Raw genomic sequence first — 17,045 nt, 5'->3', positions numbered from 1 at the left:
GCAGTGTATACTGGTCTATGGCAGGTGAGGCAGTGCATCACTTGTCTACCTTGTCTGCACATCTCTGATCAAAACTCACCAAATTTCCAGCAGTGTATACTGCTGCACCTGTGTATAATGCCCACACCTTGGGTGTGTGTGTAAATCGGGACCCTGCTGTTCGAGTGCGGAACAGGTGGATGATGACGGTCGGCGTTTCAGTCTCAGGACACGGTTAGGTGTACTCCGGAGGCACCTCCACAGGGGTTTTGAGATTGGGGCCGATGAATGTATACCTTGATGTATGTGAGCTTGTACTTTTTATTAGTAAAGATTTTACTTGTTACTCACGGATGCGCCTTCCTTTCTTTGTTCTCTCAATATATATTATTTATATATATATATATATATATATATATATATACACACACACACACACACACACACACACACACAATCATACATACACACACAATATACATTCTGTTTGTCAGGTTTATAAGATCTCTACGTACATTAGATTATTATGTCCTGTTTAGTTTTAGTTTTGCAATAGCTAGTTATTTAAAAAACTTAATTTAAAAATCCAACTCCACCTTTTATCGATTCATTGATAATCAAATAATCCACCATATGCTTCCAGTTCTGGGGGACTGGGTCCCACCATAGGTCTACAAGTGCAGGTAAAAAAATCATGGGCACTTTTGCAGTAGACAAATATTCACCGCAGTGACAAACAAGCAAAATTCTGGTCATACTGGTTTTCTGCTTTATGTAACTGGCCACAGGTTGGAGTTTCCACACCACTACTCATATGCTATAGGTGGGGTCATATTTCATTAATAAAATCCATATAAATATGATTTATACCATGGTATTAAAAACTCTAAGACAAACACAACAAATGGACAAATATATTTTAGGATTACTTACAGTCATCGCACACTTCATACTCTTGATCTGGATCCTAAAACAAAAATAAACGGATGCCGTGTTTTTAATTGGACAACTGAAGAAAAGATGATGTTTGTAATTATCAAACAATATAACATTTATTTATTTTAGCGGATTGTGGAGGTAAAAAGCAATTGTGGATTAAGTGATCAATTTGAAAGCTAAAAGAAAAAAAAACTTGTTAGCTTTACAGAACGATTTTATTTTTATAGAGTATATTATAGTGCTCGGATTAGCTAGCTTTACGAAGCTCAGTTATTGCAAGAGAGTCAAATGGGGGTCTATGCATTATTACTTCAATTAACATTTTCACCTACTTTTCGATATATTAAGAATTCGGGCCATTCATTGTAAAGGCAACGCAGGATCTGGTAGTAGTATGGGGAATTAAATTCATCAAGCTCTGAAAATACATTTTTTTTTGTAGTTATACTGCGGGTACCTACACCAGCTTCTGATGGTGTATGTTCCCGCTTTGGTCGTGAAGAGGGATGTGTTCAGATCCCTCCGCCACTGCTCGGCTCCCAATGCCAGAAGTTGCAAATGTGTGAACCCAGGTTCAAGCATGTGCAGTATCACTGCCAAGTCAGACTCGGCAGTGCTAAGTTTTACAATACTAAAATGATTCATGGGGAGAGCTGATCTTCAGATGTTCTTCAGATCAGCTGTCTCTGCACCAGAGTAATATCGAAGTGCTCGCTGCGAGTTAGATACTAGTGATTGTTGCCTCCTGGAAATATAATGAACATAATGAATAGGCCTTTTAGTCACTTATTGCAACTAATTCATCACATCTGACAAATGTAACTGGACTAGGCAGTCTTGCAATGTTATTGTTAGTTGTCTCTATTCTGTAATTCACATTTTAGTAAAAGAAACAATTTAAGAATTTTGCAATAAGTAATCATAATCATCAGAGCTAGATTAAGGTGGGGGCCGCCAACATAGATTGTGGGGCCGCCACCTACAATTGATGGCAAAGTCCATCTCCGGGCCCGCCACGTGCGCACACGCACATATACGCATACACACAGTCACATAGCATCAGGGAGCGCAGGCTGACCAGCAGACACCGGTGGCTTGCAGTCACTGTCTCGCGGGAGCTCCCTGTGCAGGAGCTCCTCAACGGCCGCTGTTATGGAGCTGCTGAAGGAAGACTCCTACATTTCAAGACACAGGGTGTGGTGTACCCAGGACAGCCACCCCCGTCTTAATCCGGCTCTGATAATCCAAAAACAGACAAAGTTACAAATAAAACGGGCACAATACCACATAAAACAAGTGCAGACGAGGTTGTCAGAAAGAGTTGCAGATGTGAGACAAAGGCCTTGCCCATGTGAGTTTACAGTCTCTCGGGAGAGGGCATTGCAGACACAATAGAAGCTAGTGTGACATGAGATCAGAGCTGGTAAAATTCGTAAAAAATGTCTGGACACCTAATTTATCATATGATTATTAAAATACTGAGTATGTGTTATGTTTTTTGCAGTCATCAGGTTAACCAATAAAGCATTCTAGCCAGTGATCACCAGTAAAAGTCAACAAGGGGAGTAATTATTCTTGAGACATAACAAAATGCTTGAAGACAGTTATTCTCGGGAGCATGGTCCTACTGTCTATTCTACTGCCAGTCTTATTTATTTTAGCTGAATGCAGAAGTGAATTGTTCTCAGACTGTAGGATTTCCCTGTAGCATCTAATGAGGAGTTTGAAAAAAAATAAAAAATAAAAATACAGAAAAACATAACATTATTGTCTTGCCAAAACTAGATAGTTCTCTTTTTATATTGTTCTGGGATACAGCACATTATTGCTCTCTGTGTATAAATATATTCAGTGCAGAAACCACAGCAGGGATGTGTTGTGGTCAGGGCAACACATCATCTCTGTCTGATCATATACGAGCAAGGCACAAACATAGAGCAATGGGGGTAATTCTGAGTTGATCGCAGCAGAAAGTTTGTTAGCAATTGGGCAAAACCATGTACACTGCAGGGGGTGCAGATATAACATTTGCATAGAGCTAGATTTGGGTGGGTTATTTTGTTTCTGTGCAGGATAAATACTGGCTGCTTTATTCTTACACTGCAATCTAGATTCCAGTTTGATCACACCCCACCCAAATCTAACTCTCTCTGCACATGTTATATCTGCCTCCCCTGCAGTGCACGTGGGGGGTAATTCCAAGTTGATCGCAGCAGGAATTTAGTTAGCAATTGGGCAAAACCATGTGCACTGCAGGGGAGGCAGATGTAACATTTGCAGAGAGAGTTAGATTTGGGTGGGTTATTTTATTTCTGTGCAGGGTAAATACTGGCTGCTTTATTTTTACACTGCAAATTAGATTGCAGATTGAACACACCACACCCAAATCTAACTCTCTCTGCACATGTTATATCTGTCTCCCCTGCAGTGCACATGGTTTTGCCCAATTGCTAACTAAATTCCTGCTGCGATCAACTTGGAATTACCCCCATGGTTTTGCCCAACTGCTAAAAAAGTTCTTGCTGCGATCAACTCAGAATTACCCCCAATGGGCCTAATTCAGACCTGATCGTAGCAGCAAATTTGTTAGCAGATGAGCAAAACCATGTGCACTACAGGGGGGGCAGATATAACATGTGCAGAGAGAGTTAGATTTTGGTGGGGTGTGTTCAAACTGCAATTTAATACCGCTTTTACACCTGAAATCGCGGGTCGCAGCCGGGAGCCTGACACGGGTGCTACCCGGCTGCGACCTGCGTCAGCCCCCTTTTCAGACCGGAGTCACAAGCCCGGCATATACGTGTTCAACCCCGCAAACTTCCCGAGTTGGAATACTGAGTCACGACCCGGACTATTCCAACTCGACCCTTTAACACCAGCCAGCAACATGGGTTATGCACGTTCATGTGCAATAACCCGTGTTACTAGCTAGCGGTGTAAAAGGGGTATAAATTGCAGTGTAAAAATAAAGCAGCCAGTATTTACCCTGCACAGAAACAATATAACCCACCCAAATCTATCTCTCTCTGCACACATTATATCTGCCCCCCCTCCCCTGCAGTGCACATGGTTTTGCCCATCTGCTAACAAATTTGCTGCTACGATCAGGTCTGAATTAGGCCCAATGTTCTTAGTAAAAGTTGCAGGAGTGCATGTACACACCCATAAATTAAAGTAATCTGTAAGTAGACAACCTTGGTGGAAAGTTTAATTGTTATTGAACAGTCTTCGTCACGCCATGTTTGTACACTTACCATGTGCCCCTACTTACAATTACACAATTTCTACCAGATATTGGACTCTTCAAAATTAATTTTCCATACTAAGACAAAAATTAAATTACTGTTGAATGCGTTTATCTCAAGCATACTGTAAATTTGAAGTACAATGCGTTGAAGAAAATATTGCTGTATCTCAAGATTGTATCCTATCAAAAGTCCATATTGCTTAAAGACAGACACCTCCTCTGCTTGTACTGTAATGTAAAAGCAAAGCAGAGCACTGCAGCTGGAGCTCTGAGGGAATGGAGAGAGATGGCCGTTACAAGAGCTACTAAAGAAATAAACAGGCCACCTACACAGGATGGAAGCAACCAATCCCTGTGCATAGGAAATACATATATCCCTTTTGTTAGCCAATGCCCTATGTACATACCAATTTTGGTGGAGAATTCCTTCTAGGAAGTGGTTGCGATAACCTACAGTACAAAACACGGGATATAATATATTTTGGTGTACTTTACAGTAAGTGTAGAAATCAATTTATTCATTTAAGATGTTCAACTTGCAAACATTCTTGTATATTGTTTAAATTACAATAAACTCTATGCACGGCTGGAAACATACAATAATCTCAATTGGTACATGTTAGTTATCCATTTCCACTTCAAACCTACAGAAAAGGCCTGCTATATGTGGCGATAAATGTATTCCGACACCAAAAGACCTCACACTCCTCCCAATCCCTTGTATTAAGATGTTGCAATCAGCAGTCCGTAACATTTGCAAATTTAATTTGTGCTTATAATCTCTTTTAAAAGATGAGGATATTGGCAAAGTTATTTATCAATTAAATAGGGCTGTACATGTTGCATTTGTATTACTTTTAATACTGTCTTGATACATTTTAACATGAATAAGTTTCAGTTATAGAATATACAGTAAAAGAAAAGCAATTTATGGAAAACGTTGAGGTTGCAAATTGTTCCAAAGCTTATTTTGAAAGTGTTGTCACTAATATAATAATGTAATATACACTATAGGGCCAATTCAATTAGGAGCTAATTGCAGTTGGCGCATGCAACGTGCCATTTCAATGGCCTTGGAACACCATCGACACATAAAATTGCCCCCAATTTTCCCTAAAAATAAAACGTTTATGTACTCCGCCTCATATAGGCTATACACATTCTTGGGGCTACTGTAGCAACGGCATATGCAAGTATTAGGTGACAGTGAATTACCCCCAATTGAATTAAACCCTATGTGTCCCTGATCTGTAAGAAAATCTGCTTCTGGGCGATTATATGATATGAACTAAACGTTTCCATCCATATCCACTGAGGCCGATTCAGAGTCAGAAGTCATATGGACACAAACTGAGAAATTTTGTAAGCAACACGTATGTCCACTTACAGACGGACAAACCCCCTACAACAGATTCTGCCATTAGCATAAAGGTAGTAAATCAGAGAGCCACTTGGTGTGTAAATCAGAATCCGCCTCACTGTGAGGAGCACTGTGTAACAGGAGAGGAATGTGAGGACAGGGCAAGGAAAAGTTTGTAAAATATTTTTTACTGTATTTTGAGCACAATTCTCCAAAACCATTAACTAGACGTCCAAAGAATTCCAGGTATAAGATGCTGCATCTATATGTGGCATGGGCATAGGGAAAGTATAGAAAGTTTATCTCTTTCCCTGCCCAATACAATTGTTCAAGAGTTCCGGAATAGCCAAGTTTAGGGTCTATTTACTAAGCCTCGGATGGAATTAAAGTTTACGGAGATAAAGTACCAGCCAATCAGCTCCTAACGGTAATTTTTCAAACACAGCCTGTAATATGGCAATTAGGAGATGATACGCATGTACTTTAGCTCTCTCAACTTTATCTTCATCCAAAGCTTAATAAATAGACCAGATTGCTTCTGGGGCAGTGGTTCCCAAATGTTTTCAGTTTGAGGCACTCTTAGGGTCTACATGATTTTTTTTTCAAGACACCCTTAAGCCAAAATGATTACGATTATTCCCATTTTTAAAGGTGGGCACACGTATGATCTAAAATGTCATCACTCACAAAAGAGAAAGAGAAAAACGGTCTTCATTTGCAGCCCCCTCCATGTCTCTTACCGAGGCCCCTCAGCACAGTATAGTTAGCTATACAGCCCCCACTTGTGATCGCCAGCGCCATTCAGCTCTTGTGATTCACTGCCTGTTGCTTTCCACTCACTCATCGCACCCCCCCGCCAGCTCTGCCCACCAACCCAACCTCACTCCCATTGTGTACAAAAAATGTAAAGAAAAAAAAAATATATTAATAAATAAGGCATCCTCGTTAGGCCACCAGCTGCAGCACCCTGGTGACAGCACTGCGACACCCCAGGGAGCCATGGCGCACAATTTGGGAACCACTGTACCAGGGGATAAAGGAGGACTTGCAACTCAGAAGAGGACTGCGACTTAAATTATGGGAATTGGTATGTAATACCGCCGCTCAGGCTGCCGAATGTCAGGATCCCGGCATCGGCATCCCGTTTGCCAGAATGCTGGCGGGGGGTGAGCGCAAGAAAGCCCCTTGTGGGCTCCAACGGGCGGTATGTTAACCGCATACCGCCTGATGATATTGATGGCAGAATGATATGCAGCTGGCTACTTCTTTAACTAGATCATCTGCAATACAAACTACATTATTATTAGCTGCAATACATAAGCGTATTTCCAACCTTCTCTTTCTCTTTAAATTTGTTGGCCTGCCCTAAGCTTCTCACTGCACCAAGGATTGCCTACAGTTGCATTTTGGAATTTACAAATGACTGTAGTACCAAGTTTTGCTAGATTTGGTTACATTTTGTGACACTAGTAGTACTGGCATTTCCCTGTGCAACTCTCCTGTGTATTTAATAACATTTCACTTCTGCATAGAATACTGCACTACAACTAGCAAGTACATGACTTAATTACTATACTTATTCTAAAGAGATTAGCAAAGTTTAGGAATGTAGATTTCCACTAAAACAAAACATAAAAGTTATGACCTAACACAGTGGTTCTCAAACTCTGTCTTCAGGGCCCCAAACAGTTCATGTTTCCCAGGTCACCTAGCAGCCACACAGGTGTATTCGTTACTTCACTGACACAGTTTTAAAAGATCTACAGGTGGAGCCAATTATTTCACTAGTGATTCTGTGATAAGACCTGGAAAACATGCAATGTGTGGGTTCCTGAAGACAGAGTTTGAGTACCTTTCATATATTTAAATAATATAAAAATAAAAAAAAAGGTATAGCAAAGTCTGTACCTTGTTACAGGTGGTGAAGGTTTTGACTGAAAACAAAATAAAAATATGTAATTAAATAAACTGTAGTTGTTTAATTATAAAAAAAAAACATTTTGTTGATCTGTTCCTATAATAATAAACAACATTGTCATGTTTACATAAAATGCTCTTTTACAATATGAATTATATTGTACATTTCTCTCTTAAAGTTACCTCCGTTTCAGGGACTTCATACACCACTGTAAGAAAAAGAGGATGCTGAATTACAAATTCAGAACAAATGAAATAATCACTGTTATATTACAGAACATAATTTGCAGCAGTTTCATCCCGGGACTCTTTCTCCAGACAAAGGGACAGATTCAGAGATGGACGGAAATGCAATGTTGCATGCATGATTGTATTTCTGTCCAATCTGCTGAAAGGACATGCAAGAGATGCCTCAGTAGAAGAGAAGCCTCCTGCACGTTGCTGCGATCCTAACACCGCGTCCGGTGTTGTAAGGTGGGATCCAACTGGTCACGACTGTTCCATGCAGATGGCCAGCTGAGTAAGCTCCAGCTTACTCAGCTGTCCGACAGATGTCGGAGCTGCTAGACCAGGAAGTCTGCATGGTGACACGCCCCCGTTTCTGGGAATACAGGACTCCACCGGCCCGCTCCCCACCCACCCAGCGCCGCTACCTGTCAATCAGACAGTGGCAGAGAAGAAGTGCAGGCAAGATTGCAAGTCCCATTCTGCGCATGCTCAGAATAAACCTTGCGCATCCACAGACTCCCGATAGTCAGGAATCTACAGACCTGCCGTCAGGTATGAATCAGGCCCATAATCTGCTACTCCTACCCAACATTACTTTATTCTTATTTTACCAACATAATAGACTTTTGAAAGTTTTTTAAACCAATATTGCACGCTATTTATTGTTTCTTAATATGAAATAATAAATGCGACGTTTTAACATATCAAAGCAACACATTTTTACTACCTTACCATCCTCCTATGCGATGTATTTGGAATTAGCAGTGTAGGATTTTTTTTATATATACCTGTATATATATATATATATATATATATATATATATATATATATATATATATATATATATATATATATATATATATATATTATCACTTTAATTTATCCTCTTGTGCCACTGCCTTTGTTTTATTTATGAAGGAGTATTGTTTTTTGTCACATTTTATAAAACATTTTTTTTTATTATCACTAGAGGGAGCTCTTGATTTAAAAACTGAAGTGAATTTCTGAGGACTGACTTGTCATGAAGCAATATTATGGCCCTCATTCAGAGTTGATCGGTCGCAAGGCGAATTTAGCAGAGTTACACACGCTAAGCCTACGCCTACTGGGAGTGTATCTTAGCTTCTTAAAATTGCGACCGATGTATTCGCAATATTGCGATTACAAACTACTTTGCAGTTTCTGAGTAACTTCAACCTTACTCTGCCTGTGCGATCAGTTCAGTGCTTGTCGTTCCTGGTTTGACGTCACAAACACACCCAGCGTTCGCTCAGACACTCCCCCGTTTCTCCAGCCACTCCTGCGTTTTTTCCGGAAACGGTAGCGTTTTCATCCACACGCCCATAAAACGCTGTGTTTCCGCCCAGTAACACCCATTTCCTGTCAATCACATTACGATCGCCGGAGCGATGAAAAAGCCGTGAGTAAAAATACTATCTTCATTGTTAAATTACTTGGCGCAGTCGCAGTGCGAATATTGCGCATGCGTACTAAGCGGATTTTCATTGCGATGCGATGAAAAATACAGAGCGAACGACTCGGAATGAGGGCCTATGTTTTTTATTATGTGGTTCTAAAACGGAAACCTTTCGATCAGAGTTTTAGAATTATTCAGCAAGACTCAGTTATTGTAGACAATCAGCAAAGTGTGGAGCACTGCGTTTCTTGCAAGTACTGCGCCGATCTTTCCATTGTACATTCAGAAACAATCATATACTTTTGTATACAGAGGTGAAACTGCTGCTGCACTTGCTTACCAGGCTCATGTACTTCAGGAAGGTGCTTGTTCTGAGACTTTGCGGGGGTCCGTGAAGTGGGCTTGTTTTCTCTGTTCACAGTTGGAGCTGTAAAAATTGCAGTATTTGTCACTTAAGTCTCTAAGGGGTCTATTCAAGTGATGTCGGATCCTTTCCGACGGAAAGGATCCGACATTTCAGTATTCAATTTGAGGCCAAATCTGACAGGTTTTGTCCGTTTTCGACAATGTCAATCCGACTGAGACATTGTCGAAAACGGACCAAAAACCTGTCGGATTTAGCTGCAAAACCGACAAAACACCTGGATCCGCGGCTAATCCACCGATCCACGTGTTTACCGACAAGTCGGAATTGACAAGTCGGAAAACCCCCCAGAGCTAATGGTACAGGCAGGGATGACCATCGGTGGGTAAAACCATCAATGGTTCTCATGCAGATGGTTTTATACCATCAAGGCTATCCATCAATGGTATTCTATTCCGTTATACTGTATATTGCAACCATATGGGGCATTACATGCTACGGTATATTTCCTAACTATGAAAAGCTGGTTAGTACACCACTCCTTCCTTCCCCAGTAAAGTTGGGAAAAGAAACCACCCATGAAAATCATTCTGAGTCGGACGCAGTGTAGTGAGGTTTTTCATCTGTGTATGCATCTGGGCACGTGTCTTCATTTTGCACAGTTTGAGCACAGATGTGGTCGCATGGTAGAAACCTAGAATTTGACAGCAGATAAGTACCACTTGCCAATCTAGTCTGCCCATGTACATGACCACACACACACACACACACACACACACATTCATTTTGTTGGGAGGCAATTAACCTACCAGTATATTTTTGTAGTGTGTGAAGAAATCGGAGTACCCGGAGGAAACCCACGCTAGCACAGAGAGAATATGCAAACCCCACACAGTTAGGGTCACACCTGCCTAAAACTTTTGCAGAGTACTGTATATAGGTTTTATACGGCTTCTCCTCACATTTAAACACTGTACTAGTATCCTTCCTTTACATATAGCCAATTTCCCATTTAACTGAGATATTTTCTATTGCAGTAACTTTGAAATCCACTGTCCTTGGTCTTATCACCACTGCAGGTTTATGGAGATCAGGGACGGTTCTACACTTTATGGCGCCCAGGGCGAAATGTTTCCACTGGCGCCCCCTCCCCCCTCTGGTAAAACAGTGCGCGCCAAAGGCGCATGGCAAAAACAGGGGTGTGGCTTTATAGGGGAGGGGCGTGGCCACAGTTATGCCCCAAGTAGCTGTGCCCCCTGTATCTATGCACCCAGTAGATTTGCCCCCTGTCGCTGTGTCCCCAGTAGTTGTGCCCCCTAGTAGCCACTTACAAACACAAAAAATAAACAAAAAACAATATTTACTAGCCCCGCTCCTGCTCCCAACCGCTGCTGCTCCGTCTGGCCACCCGCTCCTCCCTATGGGAGAGACGTCAGGACGTCTCTCCCATAGCAGCGCCGCACAGACACTAGAGGTAAATTATGACCTCTTGTGTCTGACGATGGAGCCGGCTGCAGCGGGCGCCCACACAGCCCACGGCGTCTGCTGGAGCCAGGGAGTGGGGTGCGGGTGCCTGCGGCCAAGCCCGCAGCGCCCCAGGCGCAGGCACTGCTTGCTCGGGCCAAGAACCGCTCCTGATGGAGATTACGTGTTTGTACAGTATAGGACTTATCCCAATCAGACACATTTCTAGGGCACATATTTTTGTTGAGTGTGTATGTAGATAGTGTGAGTGAGTGTGCCCTAGAGCACAGGTTCTTAAACTCGGTCCTCAGGACCCCACACAGTGCATGTTTTGCAAGTAACCCAGCAGGTGCACAGGTGTATTAATTACTCACTAACACATTTTAAAAGGTCTACAGGTGGAGCTAATTATTTAAATTGTGATTCTGTGAAGAGACCTGCAAAACATGCACTGTGTGGGGTCCTGAGGACAGAGTTTGAGAACCTGTGCCCTAGAGGAAGTATTGCCTTGCCTGTAACCGTTTACACCACATAAGATAATCAGTTTCACAATAGAGTTTGTATTACGGTACCTCTCTTAATAATCTCTCCTATTGGAAACTTTAAAATGTAATACCCTTTCCATGAGCCACAGTCATGTCAGCCTGCCCACTTCTCTATCACCCTACAACCACTCTCTTAGCAACTGTAATCACTGTGCTATCACTGTAAGCACGTTCACTTCTGCTGGGGTTGTGTTTGCAGTCTCTCGGAAATATTTTAAAATTGAATAACATATGGCTTATTGTAACAAGTTTAAAGATTAGCAATCAGAGAAGACACTGCATACACTGGCTTCTTTACTGAAGAGAATTTGTACAATGTTATCCTGTAGGCTTTACATTTATTATTGAAGTATGCATTATTATCAAAGTGTGATAAAATTGACACATAACAGCAGCATTCCACCAGCATTCATTTTTCTTTAGCTGATAGATTGTAAATTGATGTCTCTTGTCTTCTTGTCATCTGCAGGTAATTTGATTACACCTACCAACATATTCTGCTGCTTTATACATCTATAGGCCAGACTGAAACTGCTAGGTAATTTAAATTGAAGCATTACTGCATAGGGGCGTATTCATTTAGTGTCGTTTTCTTCGGCTAGCCGAAAAAAATGGCACTAATTCAACATCGGTGTAATCAATTGCGGGCGTTTTTGCCCATTTTTGACTCACTTTTCGCCCATGACTTTTCGGCTTTTTTGTGTGGACGAATTGGCATAGGTGAAAATGGACCCATAAACGGGTGAATAAAGACACCCGTGAATTGGCCAAAACACCTGGATCGGCGGCGAATTTGCCAATGCACATGGTTTTCACCAGTGTCGTTTTTTTCCACCAGTCGATAAAACAGCACAAGCATTGAATAGGTCGAATGTAAATTCGACCTATAAACAGCCAAAAAGTGCAGTTTTTTGCCTGGGCGAAAGAACAGGCACTAAATAAATATGCCCCATAGTATCTCATGCTAATGTACTTTTTTAGTTTTGAATTGTATAGACCTAGTTGTTAACTATGTGGTATGCCTGTCTGTTTGTGTAAGGTAATTTACTGCCTGGCATTCTAGGGGGTGGGGTGTGGTTGTACATTCCAGTTATTGGGATCACATGCAGTATTTATCTACTTAAGTTCTATCCTGTAGGCCGTGTATTTATTATCAAAGTATGATAAAATTGACACACAACAACAGCGTTCCACCAACTTTCAACTGAAGTGAAGCAGAAGGAGACCAGTCTATCAAAAAATAGAAAACTGAAGAACCAATTTAAAAAAAACAGATGTGAGTTCACTTACTCTTCATATCATTCACTTCCTGATTGTTGAATCTGACTAAAAAACACTGAACTTACCTGACTTTGTAATTTCAAAAAACATCCACTTTACCAAGACATCCTTTTATTTGTATTTTTTTTTGTTTGATTTTTATGCACAGCTGTACCAATGCAATTTTACCTTCAAACACTTAAAAGTCCTATCTGAATTAACATTGCTTTTTTACCCTCACTCACAATCCTCTCATTTCTTACAGTCCAAATCAATTTCTTCACCCATTTTATCTACGCTTTTGATTCACTTCAAACTACATTTACACCCATTGAGCTCAGAGGCAGAACTCTGGGAGGCAACGGAGTCATCTGCCGCCGGGCTCCTGCTCTGAAGGGGGCACCTCTCCTCCCATTCTGTGACACCATTGAATTAAGTTAATTGATAGCTGTCGCTGTCTTTTCAGTGGCCGATTTCCTCACTGGTCCCTGCACCTTACAAATCACACCCTCTTCATTATACTGAATATACACATTTTACAAGGGTCACACCCAGGATTAGAAACCACGACCTATTACACAGGAAGCAGACACCTTACTGATGAAGCTGTTTGCTCCTGTATAGGAAATATGAGAATAAGCAATGAGCAAATAACTCCATCAGTAAAGTGTCTGCTGTTAGTGTAACAGGTCATGGGTTCTAATCCTGGGTATGACTGCTAAGAATTGTGTGATTTAAAATAAAAAAGACAATTAAATGTATAAATACAGTATATACATTTTTTTCAGAACACTCCACACACACACACACACACACACACACACACACACACACACACACACACACACACACACACACACACACACACACACACACACTTATCTTAAAATAGGAAATAGGGGGGAGGGGCACCAATATTTATCTTGCCTCCGGGCAACTGGGACGAACATACGCCACTGATTGAGCTTACACTGCTTTTCTCACCTGCATTTCTGCAATTCTTCTGCTCAGATACCCTTACAGCCTCCATTCTTACTTCCAGTTTCTCCTCACCTATTTACCTACTCCACACTATGTCAAGGTTTTCCTCAACTCCCCACATAACTCAGTGTCTACATAATCATGTCTCTTGCCCTGTTCACACCTTTATCTTTGCCCACAAGTCTCCTAACCTCCTCCTTTCTCCCCTCCGTTCCCTTTCCCCTCCTCTCCTGTTGCCCCACTTTCATTCACATCTGCCCCATGGTCCTACTACCCCACCACTCGGGCATGCTCCCTCCTCCCTCTCCCTGTCATCTTCCCACACCCCCATCCACATCACACTGAACTACTTCACTGCCCACCTCCTGCAGTTTCCGTTAATAGCTCAGGCACCCGCACCAACACTGCTCTCTAATCATCCCTGCCCTCAAAGTTAATCTCGCCTCAATGCTACAGCAACCCTAATAATCTCATTCACATCTGTCCCACAAACTCATACCCCCTTATCCTGTGCCCTCTGGAATGCCAGATCTGTTTGTAACAAACTGGTCCCCACCCATGACCTTTTCATCTCCAACTCCCTGCATCTACTAGCCCAGTGGTTCTCAAACTGTGTGCCGTGGCACCCTGGGGTGCCGCGAGGCTCTTGCTGGGGTGCCCTGAGTTGGTGGTCCAGGACCAATTCAAATTATAAACTATGTGGACAAACAGAAGCAAATCTTGTCCCTCACCACATAACTGACCTAAGGATGACATAAAACACAAATTTACTTAATTTAATATTTTTTCTACATTTCTTAATAAGAAACTTTTGGCCTAGGGGTGCAGTGTAAAAATTTGTGATGCTCTAGGGTGCCATGATTCAAAAAAGTTTGAGAACCACTGTATTAGCCATTACTGAAACCTGAATTACTCCCTCTGACATAACTTCTCCTGCTGCTCTCTCTGCTGGGGGCCTCACATTCACACACAACCTCCAACCTGGGGGTTGCCATGGTGGTGGTGTTGGGGTCCTTTTACCCTCTAGTTACTCCTACCAACTCATACCACCAGAACCATCCCTTACATTCTCTACATTTGAGGTCCATGCTATACCCCCCCCCCCCCCTTCCCTTCCTCCCGGCATTGCCTCCAAATTCCTCGACAACTTTGCTGCCTGGCTTCCTCACTTCCTCTCTTCTGACATTCCCTCCATTATCCTAGGCGATTTCAACATCCCTATCGATTATCGATATCCCCACACAATCCCCTGCATCTAAACTCCTTAACATTACATCCTCACTTGGTCTCTCCCAGTGGACCTCCTCACCCTCCCATGTGAATGGAAGCTCACTGGATCTGGTCTTCACTTACCGTTGTGATATTTCTGATTTCTCCAACTCCCCATTTCCCCTCTCTGACCACTACCTGCTCTCTTAATGTATCTCTCTCTGCCTATCTCTACCTCCTAAGGCTACCATCACTAAGTGTAACATTGAAGCTATCGACACCACACCCTTATCCTCCCTGTTTGACTCACTTCGCTCTCCTATTCTCTCTCTCTCATGCCCTGAACAAGCCACTTCCCTATACAATGCATCTCTTCCTTTTGCTCTTGACTGTCGCTCCACCCAACACTATTCACCCGCGCAAATTAACACCTCAACCCTGGCACACCAAATACAGCAGATATCTGCAAAAATGCTCACGTACTGCTGAGTGACACTGGAGAAAATCATGCTTTAAAGCACACTTCCTCCATTTCAAACTTATGTTCTTGTCCCTTCATGCTGCTCTTTCCCTTTCTAAACAGTCATACTTCAAGAGCCTTGTCTCCTCCCAGTCTTCCAACCCTCGGCGCCTCTTTGCAACTCTCAACTCCCTCCTCTTCCCACCTCGTCTCCCCTCCTCACTCTCTGCTCTTGACTTTGCCACTTGCTTCACAACCAAAATTGACTCCATACGTCAGGACGCAATATCACACCAGACCATCAGCAACCAGCCACCTCCTATCCCTTACCACCCCTCCCCTTCTCTCTCACTAACTCTTACATCTTTCTCTCATGTATCTGGTGAGGAAGTCATAGCCCTCATCTGTTCCCCCTACCACCACCACCCTCCCACTTGACCCTATCCCCTCCCGCTTCCTCCGCTACCTCTCTCCTTCTGCCTGTTCCCATCTTGCCCACCTTCTCAACCTCTCATCAGGCACAGTCCCCTCTGCCTTTAAGCATGCTCTCATCTCTCCTATTCTTAAAAAACCTACCCTTGATCCAAACACCCTCTTCAACTACCGACCCATCTCTCTCCTCCCTTTTGCCTCCCAACTCCTTGAGCGTATTGTCTACAACCACCTTACTTCCTTTCTTTCCTCACACTCACTGCTTGACCCATTCCAGTCTGGCTTCCGTTCTCTCCACTCCACTGAAACTGCCCTCACAAAAGTCTGTAGTGACCTCAATGCTGCCAAATCTAAGGGCCATTATTCTCTGCTTATTCTTCTTGACCTCTCTGCTGCTTTTGACACTGTGGACCACCCTCTCCTTCTGCAAATCCTTCACTCCATTGGTCTACGTGATACTGACCTCTCTTGGCTGTCTTCCTACCTCTCTGACCGTTCATCCTCTATCTCCTCTCATGACTCCACCTCCCCCTCACATCCACTAACTGTAGGTGTCCCCCAAGGTTCTATTCTTGGTCCTTTCCTTTTCTCTCTTTATAAGTCCTGTTTAGGTAAACTGATTAGTTGTTTTTACTTCCAATATCATCTCTATACTGATGATACTCAAATCCACCTTTCGTCCCCGGTCCTCTCTCCCACTATCCTCACTCATATCTCCAACTGTCTCTCTGCTATCTCTTCTTGGATGTCCCAGCGCTTTCTTAAACTTAACATGTCTAAGACTGAGCTTATTACAATTTCATTATCTATTGGATGGCACAACTATCTCCTCTAGCTCCCAAGTGCGCTGTCTTGGAATAATCCTCGACTCCTCCCTCTCCTTCAAACCACACATTCAGCACCTCTCACAAATCTGCCGTTTTCATCTAAAAAATATTTCCGTGATCAGACCCTTTCTGATCCAAGATGCTACTAATATCCTTATCCACTCACTGGTCATCTCCAGACTAGACTACTGTAATCTCTTCCTAATTGGCATACCTGACAAATGCCTCTCTCCACTCCAATCTATCCTCAATGCTGCAGCCCAGCTCATCTTCCTCACAAAACGCACTACCTCCACCTCCCTTCTACTAAAAGTCCTTCACTTGCTTCCCTTCAGTTTCCTTCCAGAATCCAATTCAAGCTTCTCACTCACCTACAAAGTCCTCACCCACTCCTCTCCCATTTACATCTCTGACC

At 42.5% G+C, this 17,045-nt stretch overlaps 1 protein-coding gene across 5 annotated transcripts in view; it reads right to left on the bottom strand.

The window, feature by feature from the left end:
* BLNK (B cell linker) overlaps positions 1-17,045 on the bottom strand; it is a 438,756-nt gene that overhangs the window by 23,831 nt on the left and 397,880 nt on the right. For all 5 annotated transcript variants that reach the window (XM_063962019.1, XM_063962021.1, XM_063962024.1 and 2 more), the window contains 5 exons: positions 9,429-9,515; positions 7,626-7,651; positions 7,434-7,459; positions 4,573-4,615; positions 913-946 (listed from right to left, as the gene is read on the bottom strand). In XM_063962019.1, the coding sequence (XP_063818089.1) occupies positions 913-946; positions 4,573-4,615; positions 7,434-7,459; positions 7,626-7,651; positions 9,429-9,515 (216 nt within the window). The remainder of the gene's footprint in view (positions 1-912; positions 947-4,572; positions 4,616-7,433; positions 7,460-7,625; positions 7,652-9,428; positions 9,516-17,045) is intronic.

The sequence above is a fragment of the Pseudophryne corroboree genome, chromosome 3 (assembly GCF_028390025.1).
Source record: "Pseudophryne corroboree isolate aPseCor3 chromosome 3, aPseCor3.hap2, whole genome shotgun sequence".
Lineage (NCBI taxonomy): Eukaryota > Metazoa > Chordata > Amphibia > Anura > Myobatrachidae > Pseudophryne > Pseudophryne corroboree.
This window is presented reverse-complemented; position numbering and strand designations above follow the sequence as displayed.